At 34.9% G+C, this 23,037-nt stretch overlaps 2 protein-coding genes across 2 annotated transcripts in view; one reads left to right on the top strand and one right to left on the bottom strand.

Moving 5' to 3' along the window:
• LOC109824983 (AUGMIN subunit 5) overlaps positions 1-9,585 on the top strand; it is a 29,851-nt gene extending 20,266 nt beyond the window's left edge. Inside the window, 1 exon segment of the mRNA XM_020391634.1 lies at positions 8,962-9,585. Within this exon segment, the coding sequence (XP_020247223.1) occupies positions 8,962-9,093 (132 nt within the window). The 3' untranslated portion in view covers positions 9,094-9,585.
• LOC109826365 (ALG-2 interacting protein X) overlaps positions 10,209-23,037 on the bottom strand; it is an 18,183-nt gene continuing 5,354 nt past the window's right edge. Inside the window, exons 5-9 of the mRNA XM_020393391.1 lie at positions 19,419-19,487; positions 18,932-19,072; positions 15,161-15,209; positions 11,256-11,359; positions 10,209-10,970 (exon numbers count right to left, since the gene is read on the bottom strand). Coding sequence (XP_020248980.1) covers positions 10,422-10,970; positions 11,256-11,359; positions 15,161-15,209; positions 18,932-19,072; positions 19,419-19,487 — 912 coding nt within the window. The 3' untranslated portion in view covers positions 10,209-10,421. The remainder of the gene's footprint in view (positions 10,971-11,255; positions 11,360-15,160; positions 15,210-18,931; positions 19,073-19,418; positions 19,488-23,037) is intronic.

The following is a 23,037-nucleotide window of genomic DNA, read 5'->3' as shown; positions in this document are numbered from 1 at the left end:
TGGGTGCTTATGCAAGTTTTGTTAGTTTTTTGGACTTTTCTGTAAATTTTTAATTTTTTAAGTTCTTGTGTATTTCTGCAAATTTTACAAGTTTATGGACTTTTCTATGAAATTTGCAATTAGTGGAAGCACTTTTGGGTGTTTAGGAGTTATTTAGATTTTTTTGCAAATTTGCCGATTTAAATATTACACATTTCTTGAAAATAATATACCTTTGTGGCAAGAAATTTATAATATTCAAATCTATGAATTTGCAAAAAAAAAAATCTATAGAACTTGTAAATACCCAAAAGTGCTTCTAGTAATTGCAAATTTTGAAGAAAAGTCCATGGAGCTTGTAAAATTTACAAAATTACCCACAACGACTTGAATAAATTGCAGATTTGCAGAAAAGGTCATAGAACTTGCAAAATTTGCATATACACTTGAAAAGACTTTGGAATTGCAGATTCTCCGATACAATCCTTGAGAACTTTTAAAATATGTCGTAAGAATCTTGAAATTTCATATATTTATAGAATAAACCCTAGAATTTGCAGATACATTGTTGAGACTTCATTGTTTTGCATTGAACACCGTGAAATTTGTAAAAACAACCCTGAAACTTTAAAAAAATATCATAAAAAATGAAACATTGCGGAAAGCATGCAAAATCTTTGGAACTTACAGATAATTCATAGATTATCAAACCAAATCAATTACACAAATCAAATTATGAGCCTAATGTCACTAACTAAACTCAAATAGATAGATCGGAATGGACCTAAACTAAAGTTAGAAAATTTTGGATCTTATGTCCCTAACTACTATGAAAAGGACCAAAATCTCTCTGACTAAGGTCCAAAAAATATGGATCAAATTATGAAAGTGTAGAGTCCCTAAAATAAAATCAAAATATAGACTAGGGGGTTCCTAAACTGAATCAAATCTTAAGGATTGTAATTTCTCTTGAGGGGCTGTTTGCCTGTTTGTTTGCCTAAAAAAAGAGGGAAATCAAAGAAAAGGAAACCTATTTCTAAGAAAAATAGGTTTTGGGATTGTTTGGTTGGCTAAAAAAAGAAGGAAATCAAAGAAATGGAGATGAGATGAGATGAGTTGTCACCTTATTATAGGATGATGTGAGTGATTTTTTAAGAAAACTTGTTTTGATGTTGTTTGGTTGGCGGGAAAAATAAGGAAATGAATTATAAGAAACATATTTCTTGTAATAGGTTGTTTTCTTTTGTTTGGTTATTTCTTAAAAATAAGAAAATAGATGAGATGAGATGAGTTGTCATTATATTATTGGATGATGTGACTCACACTTAAGGAAATTGTTTTCCTAGCTTTTTGGGAGAAAAACAAAGAAATAAAATGTTAATGAGATGAGATGAGTTGTCACAATCTTATTGGATGATGTGAGTGATTTTTAAATATGAGATGAGATGAGTTGAGTGATGTTGTGGATGAAAATAATATTTTATTAGATGTGGTGGATGTGATGGATGAGTTGTTGGATGAAAATAATATTTTATTAGATGTGGTGGATGAGTTGTTGGATAAAAATAATATTTTATTAGATGTTGTGGGTGAGTATTAGGGATGAAAATGTGTGAAATTGTACTTTTTGAGATTTCTTGGTTTTCATTTTTTTTTGGTTTTTTAGGAAATAACCAAACAGGCCCTGAACCAAAGTCAAACTTCACAGACCAAAATGTACCTAAACTAAATCAAATATATGGAACGTAATGTTTTTAAACTAAGATAAATCAAATACATTGTAATGTTTTCCAACTAAAATAAAAGAACAAATTTATGCAACTAATGTCAAACTGTTAACTCAGACTTTCTTTTCAATGAAAAAAATCTTCTCTCTATCAAAAGAATCTATAAAATTTATTTTGATGTGAAAGTCCTCTCCACATCAAAAGTCTATGATGTCTTTTTTGTTATTATTATCGCTAAATTTGAGTTCATATATAAAGCTTATAACCTGCTAATTGAAGGTTTCTATGGTTCATCCTTAAAGGAAAATTAACAATAGATCCATGTTGGAGATATCTGTTAAGGGCCGAAACTTGACCACGTCCTCTTCCTCGTCCAGCCATGGTTGGTATGCAACAATTGAGGAATAGAGGGCAATTGATGCGTAAATAAAGTTAAAAAAACAAATGAGAAATAGAAGATAATAGAGGGAGTAGAATTAGGAGAGTAAGAAAATAGAGGAAAGAGATAGATCAGAGGAGGAGGAACTTAGATTAGATTAGAAAAAGTAACATATTCATACATAGTTCTATCATAATACAGACATATATGCATTGCATACTAATCTGAGCTACCCACTACTCGCTAATTCCTCTCATAACTTAACAATTTCCCACTACTTTGTCTATTTACCCCACTATACTTCACATGTTCCTGACAACACTCCCTCCTTTATGTGAGCTCATTCTCAAGCTCAATATTATTGAAACCCTAGCCTTTTCTTCTTCTTCTTCTTCAATTGGAATTCCTTCAATCAAGAACAACTTTTGTGACTTACATCGATGACCCGTGGCATTCTCTTCATCGCAATGATAACACAATCCTTTTTCCTCTACTTTCCTTAACTTCTTGAGGTGTTATCCCTTTGACTTGTGCAGAGGTAGTGCTATGTTCAAAAACACGGTTTTATTATATGTGCGGTCTGGGAGCACTTAACAATAGATCAGATTAAGCCTTGATTAATCAGATTACATGTAATTATGCATTTTTGAATTTTTAATAAGTATTTATTAATTATCATATGTTAAAATATATAAAATTCATGAAAACAGAAAATGTGCTAAGAAAACAACCAACAAACATGCAATTTAACAATCAATAACTAGTTAGCTACCTAAAAGTTCAATCTGTACATCAAAATTAACTAGACTAGATAATAACTTATTAACTACTTAAAAATTCAATCCATACATCAAAAGCAACTAGATACACAAATAAAAGTCATTATATTAAGAATAATTATTTTTGGACCTAAAAATTGAACCATTTTGATGGACATGTGACATGGGAATTAATTAATACTAAATTGACTTTTAGATTGGAAAGTTTAACTATGAGATTTAATGGTAATTGTGGAATGAATAGAAAGGAGAGGAATTTAATTCAATTCCCCAAGTTTGTCTGTATTCTTAATTTCCCCTCGATCTCTCTCCACCACTCCCCCTTTCCCGTCATCACTGCCACCATAAGAAGCGTAACCACTAAATTTTAGAATCTTCTTGGGTGAAGGTAGGTTTTTTGCCCTTTTACTACTATAGAGAGCCTAAAATCTAAGCTTACTACAAGGTCTCAGACTAATTACTTCTTTCACCTCACCATTGAAGAGGGTAGGATAGGGGAATGCTCTCTCGTATGCTGCCATCAGTAGGCAGTCCTTCATATTTGATTCCTAGATCGACAACGTCCTACAACTTGATGTGATCACAAGTATAGGTTTCTCAAGACCCAAAAGCTTCTAATAAAAGAACAATATTTGCCTTCCTCCTTATACTAATAGCTAATGGTGAGCTTGTGACATGCTCACACATCAACGACTTAAATCTATTTCATAGAAGATTGGAGTAATGGGCTAATTTAGTTCATGATAAGAGCAAAGAATTTACTTCAGAAGCTCAACAAAAATGTGATATTTTTTTAGTTTAAAGGAGGAGAGGTGGTTTTGTAGCCAAAGGGAGAAGGAAATGATCGTATGGTGATAGATTACAGGCCCTGATGGCGTTGTCGATGACGATGTTGGATTTGAGGAGAAATAGCTTAAGGATTTCTTCGATTATTGGCCAGAAGAGATGGTAGCATGATCATTCATAAAACTATCCTTGATTTATTATTAATGTTTACAGCTCATTAATGATTCATTAAACAACTGTCTCTGCCACGTCACTTATCCCCTGAATCTGTCCTATTTTTGGGTCTTCCTAGCATTACTCTTAAATTAGACACCGAAACTAAAATAGCTCATTGATGATTCATTAAACAGTTGTCTTTACCACATCACCACTCCCCTGAAACTGTCTCATTTTTTGGTCCTCCTGACACTACTCTTAAATTGAACACTTAAACTAAAACTAAATGTTCATAAACAAAAAAATCATCTAGTCTTCCTCATCATCCTCATAACAATTCAGAAGCTTCGTCTAAGATAGAAGCATTGTTGATTCATCGGACCAATGTTGAAAATAGCGGTAACGCATAGCGTAACGCTTACCTCCGGTTAAGTTACAGTAGCGATAACGCATAGCGTAACGTAGGTTAAATAATTTATTGTTATTTAAATAATTTATAGATATATAACATTCAAAATAAAAAAATATGAATAATCATCGCAATTCTCAATTTCACAAATCAATATATCATCACAATTTCATAAATCAATATATTATCAAAATAAAAAAAAAAACATTTCATTCTCACTCTCATTTTACTTATCAATATTTCATAAATCAATATATCACAATTTCACAAATCAATAGCTACAGTATTTAATTTACATATACTTGCACCAAATTATAACCTAAATAGAGTTAATTTTTTACTATTAATTAACTTAATTTTACAGTAAAATAGTTACAGTAATTAAGATAACAAATTAAAAGTGGTCAACAGTTCCGCTCCAATTATTTATTACTGTAGCTAAAGGAAAAAAAGAACCGCTCCTTAGTTCCCACTTATTAATTTACCTACAGGGAAATGACAGCTGGAGAAAAAAACAAAGAAAAAAACAAAGGCTGATGGATTGACAGAAAAAACAAAATAAAAAGATAAAAGCTGGAAGCCTGGAACCTTCTCGTTGAGGAGAACAAAAAAGGAAGAGGAAACGAAAGAAAAAAAGAAAGAGAAAGGAAAAAATAAACTAACCTTGCGCTGTCGAGCCGAACTTCGTCGTCTTCATGGCCGATCGTCGTCGTCTTCGTGGCCGCCCGTGGAGCATGCAGACAACTTTCGGAGGAAAGGTAAGTGATCGACAAAACCTAGCTTGATTTACTTCTCTCTTTGTTTTTTTTTCCTTTTTGACTTTGGGTTCAAGCGTGGGAAGCGGTTTTGGACCCGAACCCTCTTTCTTGTGGACCTGGGCATGAGGCGATCACCTTGCGCCCTGAGAAACACCGATCACAGCCATTAATCAAATAACGTAGGTTTTCAAACGCTATGAAGAAACGCCATGTATCGTACGCTATGACCAAAATAGCGTACGTTATTTGGTATTTGCGCTATTTCAAAACGCCATGTAACGTTAACTCACCGCTACGTTACGTTAAACGCCATTTTACGCTACAAAACGCGCTATTTTCAACATTGCATCGGACATAGAAGCTTCGTTGAACTAAGGAAAGACGAAGGTTGAAGTCTTGTCGCAGCCGATGAGTTTGCACGTGAGAGAGAGAGAGAATCACGTTATTTGAGAAAAGATGAGGGCTAGGATTTTTTTACTTTTAGTTGGTTGCATCTGGTTTTGGGGTAAGGTTCAACCCGCAACCAAATTAGGAAAAAAACGCCCGCATAAACAAATTATGTGTGCGCTTCAGACGTGGCCAATTAAGCGAGTGTCTACATAATAGATCGCATAGCTCAAATCCTACTTTATTTTATCCCGCTTTCGCCTAAGCAGACAATTAAGTAGGCACTTAAACCTTTTTTAGAACACTGAAGTAGAGTAGTCGAAGCAATATGTATTGGCTTGTCGTGCTGCTGCTCATGTGTGACATCTAGTTGGTTCTCATGAATACGCATTGCCCTATTCGTGGTCTCTTTGTAGCAGGCTTCCCCAACATCACATTGTATCACACTTCTTTTCGCAATCCACTAACAAAACAACTACCAAGAATTATTCGGAAAAATCGTCAACAAGTTTAACAACTTCTCAAATTGAGTTTGGTATTCCTCTAACGACCCTGTTTTCTGCAACTTTGATAGGGCTCTCTTGTAATTAAGTAATTCGGAGGGCCCAAACCTAGTTAACAATGTCTTCTCATACTCTTCGCAAATAATTGGTCGTTCCTTACCCTTCTCGAGCCAACAAAACCATTGCAACGTTGTCGCATGGAGAAACAACGCGACATGTTGCTCTTTAGGTATGGAGTAGAAATCAAGCAACTGCCTTACCCGATAAATCTAGTCATGCACGTTCTCACTAGGTCTACATTTTGGAGGTGGCCTAACCGAAGGTGCTAAAGCATTGGCATGTGCAAACAACTTGTTGGGGATGGGTATTGTTGTCACACGTAGTTTGATGGGTGGAGAATGAGTGCATGTACACTACAGTAAATGAGGATGGAGAGTGAAGGATTGACTCTTGAATCGATTCCCTCGGTTTAGAGCGTTGTTTTCCCCGCTTGCTCCACTAAGCTACTGATTTGAGATGAGATGCCCAGCATTAGTTGCGATAAGCTCTCAATCCGACCGCCTTAAACCCTCAAGGTGGCTCCTAGCTGATCAACCGTACCCTTCAGCCTCTCCATCTTGCCATTGCTTGATTCACAGACCTCTGATTCTTTTTCGATAACCTGCTATGGCACCAAGTTGTCAGGGGCCGCCAAAATGTGACCATATCCTCTTCCACTCTAGCCATGGTTAGCGCACAAGAGTTGAGGAGCAGAAGATAATAGAGGGAGCAGAATTGGGAGAATAAGAAAAGAGGAAAGAGATAGATCAAAGGAGGAGGAGCTTAGATTAGATTAGAAACAGTAACACATTTGTACATAGTTCTATCATAATAGACACATGTATACATAGCATACTTCCTAACTACCTAGTACTCCCTAATTCTTCTCATAACTAACAACTTTCCACTACATTATCCATTTACCCAACTATACTTCCCTAGTTCCTGACAATGTTGAACCGCACAGTTCATAAACTTGTATTTTTATAGAGATAATTTTTAAGGTACATACCCTAAGTTAAATCATTTGTAATTCTATACGTTCTTTACGGACAATATCTGAGATTTGCAAAGCTAGAGTCTCAAAATATTCATCAAGATAATAGTCTGAGCGTATTCTCTTTTCATGTGTGATTATGCAATAGTCTGTAGACATCTGAATATGATTGTTCTTAATTGTTGAAAAAAACCTTTTTTTGTGCTTTCGGAAGGGTTCTGTCACCGAGGATAAATCCCATTCTCCCGACAAGTTTTCATGAACAGCTTCAATCATAAGTTGGAATGGTTTTCATGAACAGCCTCAATCAAATGTTGGAATGATAAGGTCAAACTTTTATGGGCGTAGGCAGGGCGTCTGTGAGGGTTCAGATCAGACTTCTGCATTTTTTCCTTCCAATTTTAAGAGGAATAAGTATGGTTTGTTCCCTCCATGTATCTGTATTGTGATTGCATACACAGTACACTCACAAGTAGGATAAGCCATTGGTTCAATCTATCTACTGTCCGATTCAAGACCTTTCCTTATTCAAAGGCATTCCAATTTTCTCAAAGAGCTTACATGGCCATTGCAAAAGCCATGCAAAAAAGTTTGCACCCAGTAGGACCTTGGATGGCTCCTAATTCTTTCCAGATATCACCTAATGATTTTTTCATGCAATCAACATTGATAAAAGCAAGGTTTTAAATATCGGATGTCGGGTTCATGTCGGATGGCTGAAATCCATATCGGATAGCAGAAATCGGGGATATATCTGGGGACATTGACTAAATATCGGATTGCCATATCGGGTAGTGCGCATATGTATAATATCATGTCCTAAATGTAATCTAAGCATTCATAAATTCAATATAAGCATACTTTATAAATTCTATAGACTAAACATATAAAAAGTAAATAATATATGGATTTGGGTTCATAAATTCTTTCTATCGGGTTCATAAGGAACCCTTAAACATGAGAACGGGTCAAACGGGTTTGGGCATTTATCACTAAACCCAAACCCGATAACAAAAAACAGATCTTAAAAAAAAGTATCATATCGGTCTATTTTTCAAAGCTAAAAAATAGGCCGATATGCCCGATATGATCCTGATATTTCCGATTTGGCCCTGAAAACCGATATACGAGTTGAAAATGTCCATGTCGTGTCGGTCAAGCCCTAAAACCGATATGTCGGCCGATATTTAAAACCTTGGATAAAAGTGGATGTGTTAACCATATTTGTCAGATAATATTTTGTTTGCTTTGCTGAAGAGTTATATTTTCGCAGATTTTACACAGTATCGTAGCAAATGATGTAATCTTTCACACCAATGTAGTGTGGAGATATTGCTGATATCAAAGACATTGTTTAAAATATGGCCCGCAAGTCTACCATGTCAGCCAAAATGTCATCTTGTAGACTTTGCCACAAGAAGAAAGGTTACACGACATTTATTGTTTCTGGAAAATTATCCCCGACATATTGGGTAACATTTGGGATTTTTCGGATATTTTGGGCAACAATTTGATGTTGAAGTATTGCCCTAGACTGTGCTATGTCGGATTTTGTGTTAAAATTTTCTTTAATGGTCATGTTGAGCCCTAAACCCAAACATGAACACACTTAATATACATCTCAATATTGGAGAATTAGAACTCAGTTGAGCCCCAATTTTTGCCTCACCTTTCTTGAATCCAGAGTCTCTTCATCGTTGACTGTGTTTCCCCGTAGATGAACCCCTTCCCATTCTCGACCTCTCTCCTTTCTCTTGGCTCCTGTTAGTTATATCTATCTCACTCTGTCTCCTAAACTTAAATTATTTGGCATGATTTGCTATTGTTTTATGTTTAGATCTTATTTTGGACATCCGTGATATGTATATAGACTATTATGACACTTCAGTGATTATTAAATGTCTCTAATATCTGCCATCTGATACTGCATTTTTCCATCTAGCATGACCCTGATATGCGACACCACTTGTCGAAGTCCTCTCTAGATTCATATCATGTGTGTTCAAGATACTTTTGCGATATTTTTTATCGAGAATGTTCATTGCCAATTTGGCTTATACAGGTTGATGAATGGTGGGAGCAACCTGCAGCGACGGCCGTAGATTGGGTCACTGTTGATGGTCAAAACGTCGGTGCGTGGCTCAATCATGTGAAGCAACTTCAGATGGCATTTTATGATCAACAGCTCTTATAAGTTATCCTGCACGATGCCATGTTCATGAAGTCAGCTACAGTGATGTGCTGTCGTAATATACACTGGTCATCATGATTGTTCTTGTTTTCTGCATTGGCATGTATTATGATCTCCGATCTCAGCCGGTCTCAGTTTCAGTGCCTGCATTTGAGAAGGCATCCTTTGAAGAGAAAAGTTCCTTTGTCTCGGCATGCTGGATTGGTTACATGATGTATAGTCATTGAGTGTGGAAAGGCGTGTCGATTTTGTTTCTTGTTAGTGTTGTCGTGCCTTTCTTCAAGTGAAGTGCTGTACATTCATAATTTCTTGGCTTGCAGATGATGTGTGTTCATACTGAACTTCAGTCCATCTCCCTGTTGATTGAGTTGTACGTTTACTGTGTTTGACATTGTTGTTTCCAGGTACACAGCTTGCTCTCTTATTAAAATTGAAGTTATTTGTGAGAATCATTACAGTAAAAGCAGCAAAAAAGAATTTTCGGGATGAAGTTCATATCGTCCCTTGCAGCTTTTGTTCTCTCCTCCGAATTGATTTGCCTTTTTATTCAGTGTATTTGATGAATCAGCATTCTTTGCTACTTGAATTTCCTTTTCTTCCTATATTTACAGGATAACTACTTGATACGTGAAACATGGTAGAGAATCAGAGCTGTAGTGGCTAGAGAATTTGCTTTCTAATATGGGGCCTCCTTAATTTCCTTTCCAAACAGCTAAAGGCTAATCATTTCTCAGTTCCCTTTGCATTCTTCCATCCGTCATAGTCGTGTAAAGCTAAGCTGTACAAAGACTGAAAGAAGTCAAGTTCAAGCCGCGCACTTCATAGGCTTACACGGTTGCAGAAGTATACAACAAGAAGTTATTTTAGAGAAGCGCTTGGTAGGTAGCTCATTAGAGCATAGTAGAATGCCCAAGATAAATCTGCTCAAATACAACTGCTCTGACTCATAGACCCGTTGTATCCCTGACAGCAGAGGTCAGAAATTAAAGGCACACGCAACGAGACGAGCACCACGAATGCCCAGCTCAATCGTAAATCGTACAGTTGGGGCGTGACAAGCCCCAGGATTATGACATTTTTTTATTACATAGAAGCAACACGAGAGAGAAAAAGAAAAATATTAAGAAATTAAGTAAGGGGAGGCAACAGCCCTGATTATTCAACCTTTCCACTTTATAATCATTCGAACAAATTTCTAGCTGGTGTTCAACACAAACTAACCGGGGCAAATTCATCACATCATTAATTACATTACACAATGAAATGAAGTTCTTCCGCACAAATGGAGCAGACAGAGATACCAAGCAAATACTGACTTAAAACAATACACACTATTGAGGCCTGTAATAGCCTTGGGGAGGATACGGTGATGGTACATTATATGGCGGTGGAGGATGTGAACCTGGCTGCTGCATCTGCTGCGGATTATAATATGGCCCTCGCCATCCAGGATAAGCTGGTTGCCCATACTCATGTCCATGAGCTTGCTGAGGATGTTGTTGATATGGATTATTTGCTGCTTGGTAAGGGGTTTGTTGTCCATAAGCTGGGGAATATGGCCTCAAATGCTCAGGCGAGTGACTATAGGGAGGCTGAGAATATGCAGGCCTCGGATGGTCTACAGGAGAGTGACTATATGGTGGCTGAGGTTGTGAAGGGGGCTGAGAAATATTTTGTAGACTAGAAGTTTGCGGAGATGAAGAATTTCGAGGTTGTTGGTTGGATTGCCCGGGAACAGGATAGTTGTAACCTGTCTTAACATTGGAAGAAAAGTTGAGGCCAGCCATTTGCCTTTGCACATCCTCAATCATTTCCCGGCATTGAATGTTCCTGGTCATCACAAAATCACTGCACTGCTGCTTTACATTTGTTATTGCATCCTGTTCAGAGGACAAAAATAAAAAATAAAAAATAAAAAATAAAAAATAAAAAAAGGAAAAAAGTTTAGACAGTGCAATATCAGTATAATTATATGCATTTTTTTTACCAAAAGGATTCTTCCATAGGAGCGGGGGCCTTAACAAGGCATCAAATAATAATAATAATAATAATAATAATAATAATATGCGGTATGTGATAATATGCATGTATCTCAAATATGAACTTCATGAGAAGATAAGCAGCAGTTTCAGGATATTGAGGTTAAGGTGCCAGGCGAGACTTGCCTGAAGAGTGACATAGAACTTCAATCCTTCATTGATATTTTCTTTGATCTCCCGATATTTTGCTATAGCAGCAGCAATCTGTTTGTAACATTTTTCTCTAGAAACTGAAAAAGGATATTCTAAAATCAATATAAAATGTCCATGATAGTAAAAACCAGATCACAACTTAAAATTATTAAAGAGAATAAACAATTTGTGATTGGGAGCTAGTAAAAATAACTGTTGATGGTAATACAAGCAATATAGCTTTGCCAATGAAACTAGAAAGGTTAAAAAGCATGGTGAAGATCACCAGCTATAATGTATAAGATCTAAGAGGGAAGAAAGCTTGAAAGATTGAAAACTTGAATGAATGAATAGGAGAATGGAAGACGACGCTGAGGTTAGCATTTCTACAAACTTGGAAACTATGGAAAAGAATGTAGCCATACAAAGCTTAAACAAGTCAATACTGGATGTTCACAAAGTTTTTGGAAGTGCTAATCTAAATATCTGATCAACCATACATCTTTCAAGATTAAAAGCATGTTTGACAAATGGTCAAAGTGGCTTATAAGACATTCTTGTGGCTTACAAGCCACCTTGAGATGTTTGGCAAGTGGCTTGTTTTGCCACCAAAAAATAAGCTATGATAACTTAGCCTAATTTTTGGTGGATTATAACTCATGAGGTTTGGCCAAAGACAATTATACCCCTCATGATTTCACAAAATACAAGCCATCATTTAATAACTAACCACCAACCTCGTGTTCTTTTTTGGTTACTTCGACAAATTTGATGGGTTATAATTCACTCATTTGCTAAACGCTCTACTATTGAAAATGGATAATAATCCACTAAATTTACCAAACACTCTAGGTTATAATATACTTGGATTATAATCAATTTGTGGATTGTAATCGAAGTGCATTACAATCCAAAGTTCCCAAACATGCTCTTAAGGTTCAACATAAGGCGGCAAGAAGCACAAAAAATAACTGAGGTCTCTTGCTCAATTCTCTTCCTATGAGACACAATTTGTTATCTAACAATTGCTTGCTATCAAGATGCTGAATACCCCAGATGTGGTCTTGCTGCATTGATGTGTAGGCAGAAATATAAATATCTTATGTAGATATTCTCTCTCTTCATTACTGAGAAAATATAGAATAATAAGACCATCAAGTCTGTAGTTGACAGTTATGTACACCAAGGTTAAGGCAAGCAGAACTTTTTCAAAACTGTTGAAACTATGGAACTGTATTTTGATTATTCTATCCATGATGTTGTGAAATTATTGCCAATGAGATGTCAATTGAAGCTCATTCGCTATGCTTCGCTCTCAGACAACAAATTTTAGTGCCTTATTGTACAAAACTTTCTTTAGACTTCAAATCTGGAAAGCATTCTCATCCTCCTGGCATTCAGTAAACATACACCATATATGTAAACAATAAATATGCAGGTTCTTTTTGAATACCAGTCAGAGTACGACCATGACAAGAATAAAATATACTTAGTTTCAGCACATAGTATTGTCTCTCACATTTCAAAATGACAGGTGATTCATAATTTTCACGGCACAATGACAAGATAATTTTTTTTAAATGCAAGCAATAAGAGGATGTTTGGATCACATAAATTGCGACTGCAAGTGTAATTTGCAAAAAGACAGTTGCATATAAAGCTCCAGCTATTTGTTTCATTGCAATTGCAGTATTTTCACAATTGCAATTGCAACTTCAATTTGTGTAAAAATTTCAGATAATTTGGTCTGTAAGTTATACTTTGCAAGAAGAGGCCCGGCCTGCCGCACTTGCAGCAAAAGAAAAGTTTGCAACTGTAGTCATCCTGTACTTTTGTAAATTGTAAAGACTGCAATTGCGATTTTGCATACTAAACAGCCCTAAAAATATGAAAAACGAAATGAGTTTTCACTCCTCTTGCCTGACATATGACTAAGAAGTTAGAACCTAGGAGCAAGACCTCAGGTGCAAAGGAAACTGGAAGGAGGATCACTACTGCAACAACATTGAACATTCCTAATTAAGCATGCCAAGAACAATGATACACGATGTATAAGTGCCCCCCCACCCCCCCACCCAAAAAAACAACCCCAAAAAAAAGAAAGAAACCCACCACCTAAAAAAACCAAAAAAACAAAAAAAGAAGAGGAAGATAGGACCTTAGATTAATAAGCCTTTTAAACTTTAAACTAATATGTTCAGATATATTGTTTAATTATTGCATTGTTAACGATTTATGTGCAGAATGTGATTGCATTAGATATTGATTGAACAGGTGCATTCAGTGAATGAGGAATAAGCTGGGAATGATGGTTTTGTTGCCCATCTCTTCTAAAATAAATTAATAAAATAAACAACTAGCAAAGGAAGACAAATGAGTATGAAAGGGAGAGTATAGGAAATGGAAGAACAGAATGAGCACGGAAAACACTTAATAAGTGCTTGGATATGGGGGGACGTGTGAAGGCTTGTTGTTTGTGATCTAAGGTAAGAGGTAATTTGCTGGAATTGTAAAATTCTGCAAAGTTTTAGTTCTAAAGTATATCGTTTGGAGATTTCATTCGAATAAGTCGGAGTCAAATCTTGAATTCTTCATGTGAAATTTTGACTAGGGATAATTTCACTTTAAGTTCGAGTAATCCAAGGGCCTAATGTCCACAAATGAAAGATCTAAAATTATCAATAAATATGGGTTTGATATATATAAATTGTGTTAATAACAACTTGTCTCTCCTCATTTAAATAACAAACAGAGAATTAAAAAAAGATAATGCATTTGTAAAGCTAGTCATGTGTTCTAAACAATGTAAATATACATTAAGTATTGTCCATTTCATTTAATTGTTATTGCTAGTAAATGAAATAATCAAAACGATACTATCATTGGAAAATAAGCAGAAAATGATAGCAAATAAACAAAGTAGTTATCCATGGACAATAGCTGCCATTAACTGATAACTAAGTCTAGATTTGCTTGATATAGAAGTTACAGTTTTGAAACCTAAGCCAGTTTTTCCCTAAAAGCAATAAAATTAAAAGAAACAATAAAAAACTAAACCATTTTGGTTCACAAGAAACAATGATGCATAAGAAAATAAATGTGATGAAGTTAATAACTGTTTCATACAATCTAATTAAACTTGAAATGAACTAATAGTTTTATGGGTAAATATGAATCTGCTTATCCACTTCCAGTGTTTTAAATTGCGGCCACCATGTCGGAGATGGCGAGTGACAAGTTGAATTTGGGGACTGACCGCAAGGATATCTCAACTTTCATCTCATATGGCGCTTTTGACCCAATATCGGAGATATGTCGGTGCATATTGGAAATTGCGGCTGAGATTGCGGCCTAAACAGTGGCCATTTTTTTATTGCAAATTTCAGCTTCGGGTTTCTATCACTACAACAAACCTTGTCGCATGCATATATAAACAAATTGTGCAAACAAAAGCTATTATTTTGTAATACATCATGCTTCTTTTGCTTTTAACGTTTAGAAGTTTTAGTTGAGCTTTTGCAGTTGAATTTCAAGAATGTTATTAACCCATAGTAAGATAGCTATTCTATAAAGAAGTGATTGTTAATTCTTCAACAATTAAAATAGAAGTTCAAATTGATGTTACTTGTAGTTGTCAGTCTCATAGATTACGTTTTAGAAAACTATAGTATATATCACATCATCCAATTTGGCACTTCGATATTTACTACATATCCTCGATATTCCCCGATTTCGGCAATCTGATATGGATTTTGACTTTCCGACATGCCCCCGACATCCGATATTTAAAACCTTGCCCACTTCAGCATAAACATAACCTTTAGGAGGAGACAACCTAGCTTGAAATTTTAAACAACTTATAACAAGAAGGGTGGAAAGGAATGTAAGAGAATGAGCACCTTTGTAATCCTCCAAATTAAATACTGAAGCAAATTCATCATTTTGTGCCTGTAGGAAACACAAATTAGTACATTAGTATCACGGAATTTCAGATTTAGCCCAGAGGGGTAAAAGGTATTCTTCAAAAGGCAGGAATGACAAGATATGTCCACGGTATAAGAATATTTCTGGCTCCAGATATAAATAAATATTATGCATGACTGAACTTTTCCCAGTTAGGACTGTGAAAAGTGTCTACTCATGTTCTTTAGAATACTTAGTGTCATAACTAATTTACATGGAAACTATATCTAGTCTTTGCAAGCAATGAGTTGTTTTCTCTTAAATTTCATGTCATTTTGATGAAAGTATAACATGTTTTATTCAATGAGACATCACTATGTTGTGTAAATCAAATAAATGATGTATCATATTGTTCTCAAATGTTAATTACCAAATATATTAAAATCCATAATTATTATTATGTGAAGTTTCATAGAGTCATTCCAAGTTTAAAAGGTTGGTTATAATGATTAATAGGTCAACTAACTTTATGATGGATAAAGATGCCAAGCTACGGAGAGGATTTTCATTTTTGTTATATCAGTTCAGAGATAAGCTGAAATCATCATGATGTGCTGCAATTCCTTCTGTCAGTTTCATTGTTGGTTCCAAATCAAACTGATTGTGCTCATCATGGGTTTGCAGGCATTAAGTTCACATAGAAATCAAGGTCCGTGGCTTTACCCCTTGGTTTGTGTCCAAAGCCAAAAATTGAGATCAAAGAACATTTTGTTCAAGTAAAAGGTATGCAATTGGTTTAGTTTGAGACAGCATGCTTTCAGGTAGATTTCAAGCTAGACTATTCGATTGACCTCATTTTTCTAAATAAAGCATTAAAAGAAGCACTCAGTCAGCATTCTCCTTACCAACTGTATGTGGCCTGCACATGAGAAGTATCATGAACTATCTATAACCTGCAAACCTTCAGGTTTTCTTTCACTTGAAACCTACATAAGTTTGTACCTAATGAGAATCAGTTGTTTTGCCAACTTGGAAAGATCAGTTTAGATGGGAATAACTGGGGAATTGGTTAGGAACTATCTCCTTTTAAAATAGAAAAATAGAACATTACTTTAAGTCTTATCCTATTCATGAACGGGAATTAACTCTCGAATCAGTATAGCTGCATTAATGAAAAGCCTTGGTCAGTGTTGAAAAAAGCCTCGCTTTTGGCTAGCCAAATAGCTAGAAAACGATAGTTTTAGTTTACTACAACCATCGGCAATATTGTTTTAATTCGGTGGAGAACAAATTCTTTTCCTCAGAATCTCTTGGGTGAAAATAGGGAACGAAGTAACTAGATTATACGAATTTGGTAGAATCCCCCTCTAGAGGAATCATCTAAAAAGCGAGTAGCTTTGAATGTATTCAACAAGAAAAGCTAACGCAGATGTTATGGATCTAATTTTTAGTACATCGATCTTCCATAAAAAAGCTGAATGAAATCAAATTTCCATAGCTTAAGCAGTTTTCAAAGCAGAAGCAGTGCCTCACCGCTCTGCTTTCATTGAAAGCGGCAATAAAAGTGGAAGTGGCGCTTCTTGCCCAAAAACGTGGTAGAAAGCTCGTAAAAGTGCTAAAAAGAGCTTAATAGTGCTTTAAAAAACAAATAATAGTTCATATTATACCTGAACTTGACACACTTTCATAGGGAAACTCTCCCGCTTCTCTCTCTTCCCTCTCCGCTTCTGCAACTCTAAACGAAAATAAACCCTAACCCTAACTTCTGCCCCAGCCGTCTTGTCCACTGCCTCCAGGCAACTCCTCTGTCTCCCACATCTAAATCCGCCTCCAAATCCTTCTCCAGCAATCTTCGCCTTCACCATCGCCATCATGGCATCACCAACTCTTGGGCTCCTCATTGAAGCTCAGAATTACCATCTCCAGTTGAAACTCACTATCACCATCTCCAGCTAAAGCTCACCATCACCATCTCCAGCTAAAGCTCACCATCACCATACAGTCGAAGCTCCTCCACCTCCTTCTCCAAGTGAAACACTTCCACCTCGCAATCTTCTCCTCCAACATATTTATACTTATTTAAATTGAATTACTTTTTTACTTGGCGTTTTTTGTCGTTAAACCCCCAAAGCCTAAACGGTGCCTCACTGCTTCGTTCCACTTTCTGTTTTCCACAACATTGGCCTTAATTTCATATCTTTTTTAAAAAAATGTGGAATAGTTATTTCAAAATGTCTATCTATCGAACATGTTTCCCACGTAATTGAAGCTTTTAATTTTCTAAATGCAAATTATTTTCTTCAACGTTAACAAGTCTTACTTTCACTACCTAAGCCATACCAGCATAAAAGAAAATCAGGTAATGGCATCCAAAATAAAACTTAATTAGCCCATCAAAAACTCCTAAAGAAGTTAGAGGTAACTCCTATTGAAAATGAAATGGTTAATCGAGATACTTTAGACGTGTGCTAGGTTGCATAGGTGCGGGTGCGGGTACGGGTATTGGTTAATTGAGATACTTGAAATGGCACAAGTTTTGGGAGTGCTTAAGCAAGCATGGGCTTGGTATTAAAAAAAAAGGCTAGCTTTTGACCACTTAAGCCATTTGCAAAGCGGAAGCAATGCCACACCGCTCCCTTTCATCAAAGCTGCCAATGAAAACTAATGTGCTGCTTTCTGCTCGAAACACGGCAAAAAACTTTTAAAAGCGCTTGAAAAAAACTAAACAAGGGTGTAAATTATACCCCGAACCCGACCCATTTTTAAGTAAAACCCTCCATTTCTCTCTCCTCTCCATTTCTGTGACTCGAGATGAAAATAAATCCTAACCCTAACTCCCACTCCAGTCATCTCATCCACTACCTCCGGCCAACTCTATCACCTCCCACCACCAAATCTGTGTCCAAAAACACCTCCAAATCCTTTAACAAGCTCCGCCTTCACCATCACCATCATGACATCACCTTCTCTTGAGCTTTGAAGCTCACCATCTGCATTTCTAATCAAAGCTCACCATCATCATCTCCATCTCCAATCAAAGCTCCTCCACCTCATTCTCTAGTCAAAGCCACTTCCCCCTCACAGTCCTCTCCTCCGACATATTAATACATATCTAAATTGGATCGTTTTTTTACTTAGTATTTTTTACCGTTACAGCCCCAAAAAGCGTGAGCAATGACTCCCTGCTTCGCTCCGCTTTCCACAACTTTGGCCACTTATAGCAGGTCACACCATGTCAATAATGGGTATCTCGCCCATTGAAACATAGTTAACATGTGATGAGAAGTAGGGTTACATGGATCGGAGCTAAACTTGATATCCAAATCTATCCCACAAGAACAGTGAGGATAGGATTTTGAATCTCCGCAAAAAAAATCCTACATCTCTCTTGGTGTCTCCCTTCAGCCTTTCTCTTCGCCACAAAGATGTAAATCTCACACCTTTAATTACGACAATAACAAGAGCTCCCCAACAGCCCCCACCCCACAAAAACCACGCACAAATCGAAGAAAATTTTGGAGCTTAAGCAACATGCCTGTGCCCCTTTTACTCAGCTTATTTAAAGCGTTAAGTTTGAGGTTCTCTTACCTAGTATATGCATGGTATTTATTATGTGCCCGCTCAATGAATCAAAATTTAAATTGCTTACAGAAACAAAATTCACAAAACGAGTGGAAATCAAGATATATTTAGAACTAGACAACAAAATTATAATAACTGGATAAAATTTTGCAGATGCCAAAGTGAGGATAGCAATATACGCTTACTTGAATTTGAAGCAATAGATTCTCCTGTGCCTCAATATTTTGGGCAATTTCTTCACAAATGTGGTCATACTTGGTAATCTCCTTCCTGAAAAGATCTTCTTGAGATCCCGTGCTCGCCATCAACTTCGGTAATATATCATCCTGCAAAAAAAAAATTACTAAGGAATAAAGGCTACTTACATATCTATTAAAGAATAATCTCAAGCAATGGGAAGGCTGAAATTTTAGGCAGGATTAACATTCAGTCAACTGAAAGCATGTATGTCCACACATGCAGGTGGGTGTGTCAAAAGCCCACCAAGACATATACAGTGTATTAACCAATTATGATCTAATATTCAGAGATTCATATTGAATATAATTTGAGCATTATATTCAATCAATAACTAGCTTGTGGCGCAGAATAATGAAATAACAAACAATGAATAATTTCAGAATAAAGAAATATGATATTTAAAAATAACATCAAATTGCAAATAGCATGCACCTTTCTCTTCATTTCTCTAAGCATATCTTCAAGGCCTGCCCGATGAGCACCAAGATTCTCCAGTTGCCTCTGCTTATATGTGTGCACATTAGATGATAAGCTACTTCATGAATAAAATAAGAAAAAATAACATCACCATGAAAAACTATAGGTGCTCATATTTCTGGTTAATAAAAGACATTATGCAATGTAGATAGTAACGATAAGCAGTTAAGGTTTCTACAAAAACATATTGCACATCACACCCTTTAAGTTCATATTTTTTGCATATGTTTATCCAAGACATGCAGAATGCTGCACAAGTTAGCCAGCAAGACTATCTACTACAACTGGTATGCTGTAGATGGTAAGCAACTTTATGAATAAAATAAGAAAACATAAGATCACCATGAAAAACTATAGATGCCCCTATTTTTCTGGTTAATAAAATAGCAAACAAACATTATGCAATGTAGATAGTAAGGACAAGCAGTTAAGATTTCTACAGTAACATATTGCACATCACACCCTTCAGTTCATACTTGCATATGTTTATCCAAGACATGCAGAATACTGCACAAGACAGTTAGCTGGCAAGACTAACAACTACAACTGGTATGCTGAAGTCTGTGCATGCAATAGCACTGAGTTTAAGATTATGCCAGTTCTTTCCTAAGCAACCTTAAACTAAATGGTTAACCCTCACAATACCCATGTATGATTAACTGAACAATAATTTGACTTCATTATCCAAATAGGTAAGCCTTCCATTATAAGTAATATTTTTCAACTCTTTTATCCGAATGACTAGCCGTGTTACTGTAAAAAGAAACTTTCAGAGTAATTACCGACTTGGTATTACTTGCAGGATCCCTCACAAGTAATCTACATACAGTCTTTTCTCCAATTATAGTAATCTGTTATCTTATGAAGTAACACTACTTCTCTAAAGAAAGAGAAAGGACTGCCTGATGTCTGAGGATCCTGCTACAACAGGGTCTGGGAAGAGTCAGACTCGCATACCGATACCCTCATGTTGTGGGGAGGCTGTTCTGGCCACTGGAATTGGACCTGCATAGTGCACAATGGTGCAACGTTACTGCTGCACCAAGGTTACCTTGTCTTTTAGTGGCGTAACAGCTGTGTAACTGCTCGGTAACTTTTCAGGGGTAACCTCATCTCAGGTGTTGAACTTTGTAAACTATTTTTGGAATTCTTTTTTTACCAACTCTTCATCTATTAGTAGACTTTTTCTGTAGCATGAATAAGATGGCACAATTCATGCATTTTATCCATAAAAATATGAGATTATACTGCAATACCAACAGAATATTTTACAGAGCTACGTATTGGCCTGAATTGCAGATATTTATCTGAATCAACCACAAAACCAAAAAGGCATCCAGATTTAGCTACAAGTTGGTCTTTGGCTCAAAACCACCTGAACCAAAACATTAAACCAACCCAATCCATCAAAGTGCAAGAACACAATGAAAAAGAGGTCTAAAGTGCCCTAGTGAGAGATATCTACATTCTATCTGCAGTGCCCCTAGTGAGACATCTACATTCTACAATGATGCTGATACGTAACTGAACATGACATGTCAACAGAGGATGGGGTCAACTTGGGGTCCATGTAAGGAATAAGGATCTGTTATCTAAGGAAGTAACACTACAACTCTTTTTCTATCTTTCCCTGTCACAGAGACATACCACGTGCTCACAAGCACCTGCATGCATACGTATACAAGTTTGACTTATTTACCATTGTGCCTTCTAGTTTTGAAACATTTGTCAAGTAGATCAAACAGGACTGGAATAGGTTAGGGAGAGGGAGAGAGTATGGAATAGATGAGCAGTCGCCAACCAATATCTTTCTTTAGCGTGTCTTAAATCTTTTCCTGCCAAGCTTCTTTTCCTCTGCCTTTGTAGATGGGAGATAATCATGGTCATGAAATCTTTTATTTTTTAAGAAAAGAAAAATTATTTTAATGACCATGATTCTCTCCCATCTACAAAGGCAGTGGAAAAGAAGATTGGCAGGAAAAGATTAAGACATATTAAAGAAATATATTGGTAGGTGACTGCTCATCAAATCCATAACCTTTTTTCTTTTTTTCTTTTTTTTTTGGGTCAATTATTCCATAGTGGAAACAGGCGCTATTGAATTTTCAGAACAGGTTCATGCAAGGAAGGGGTATATGCTGGTGGTAAGGTTAAGGGAGGTTATGGGTTGGTGTAATTTTAGGGTAAGTGAGATAATTTTTGGGACTTTACTTTATGGTGTTATTCATTGGAACAATGAGATTGAGATTTCACTTTAAAGTGTTATTCATTGGGATAATGAGATTGGAACAATTACCTCCACCTTTTCCCAAAATTATCCTATTTCTATACAAATTTTTTGTCCCAAGCTCCAAAAATTACCCTAATATTAACTTTGGGACAATCATGAGAAAAATGAGATAATTTTGAAGCACTAATTTATTAAATATCTAATTTATGTATTATAATATATAATATATCTTAATTATATTATATTATAAAATTCTATTATAACGTAAGATAATAAAATATTATATAATATTATCTAGTATAATATTATTATATATCATTATTACATATTGGTTAATAATATTTCATATATTATAATATTAGTATTATATTATTATAATATTACTTTATATTATTTAGTATATATTTTATTAGTTAGAATAAAAATATTATTGTAGTATTTTTATGATATAAAATATTGTATTATAATATAGTGTTTATATATTTAATATAATAATATATTAATTATATTATAATATAATTTATTATATAATAATTTACTATTTTCTATTATACTTTATTATATTAATTAATAGTCTTAATATTATTTTGTCAATATTGTGGTAGTTATTATATTAAATAATATTTTTTACTAAAATAAATTATAATAAATTACATATATTTAAAGTATGATAATATATATAAAATTAATATAATATTAATTATTTAATAATAGTTTTTTATTAATAATAATTGAAACATATTAATAGTAATGGTTATTATAATATTATATATTTAATAAGGAGCCATGTATCAATTATTGTATTTAAAATTTTAAATTATAGTAACTTTAATAAATAAAATAAATTATTTATTTTTAATAATAATATATATTTTAATAATATTATATTGAATTAAACAAAATATTATAATATTTGATTAAAATTATATTAAATATATTGTTTGTATATTATATTAATTATTATATAATATATCATATTATTATAATATATTATATTATATTAATTAATAACATTAAATATAGTTATAATTAATTAGTAATCATATATAATATATTATAGTATAGTATAAAGTAAAATAATGTATTATATTATAATAACATACTAAACCAATTAGGTGAATTAGTTTAGATTTAATTTATAGATAAATATTATACTTTAATAAGGTGTCACATCATCAATTATCCCATAGAAAGTATCAAATCAAAGCTTCAAATTGCCCATTATCCTAAATTGTCTCACTTTACACCACTGAAAATATCCCAACGGGATAAATTTGTTCCATTGGAACAATTATCCCACTTAGCCCCAACTTGTCCCAACCAATACCCCCCCCCCCTCGAAAA

Source organism: Asparagus officinalis, chromosome 10 (genome assembly GCF_001876935.1).
Source record: "Asparagus officinalis chromosome 10, Aspof.V1, whole genome shotgun sequence".
Lineage (NCBI taxonomy): Eukaryota > Viridiplantae > Streptophyta > Magnoliopsida > Asparagales > Asparagaceae > Asparagus > Asparagus officinalis.
This window is presented reverse-complemented; position numbering and strand designations above follow the sequence as displayed.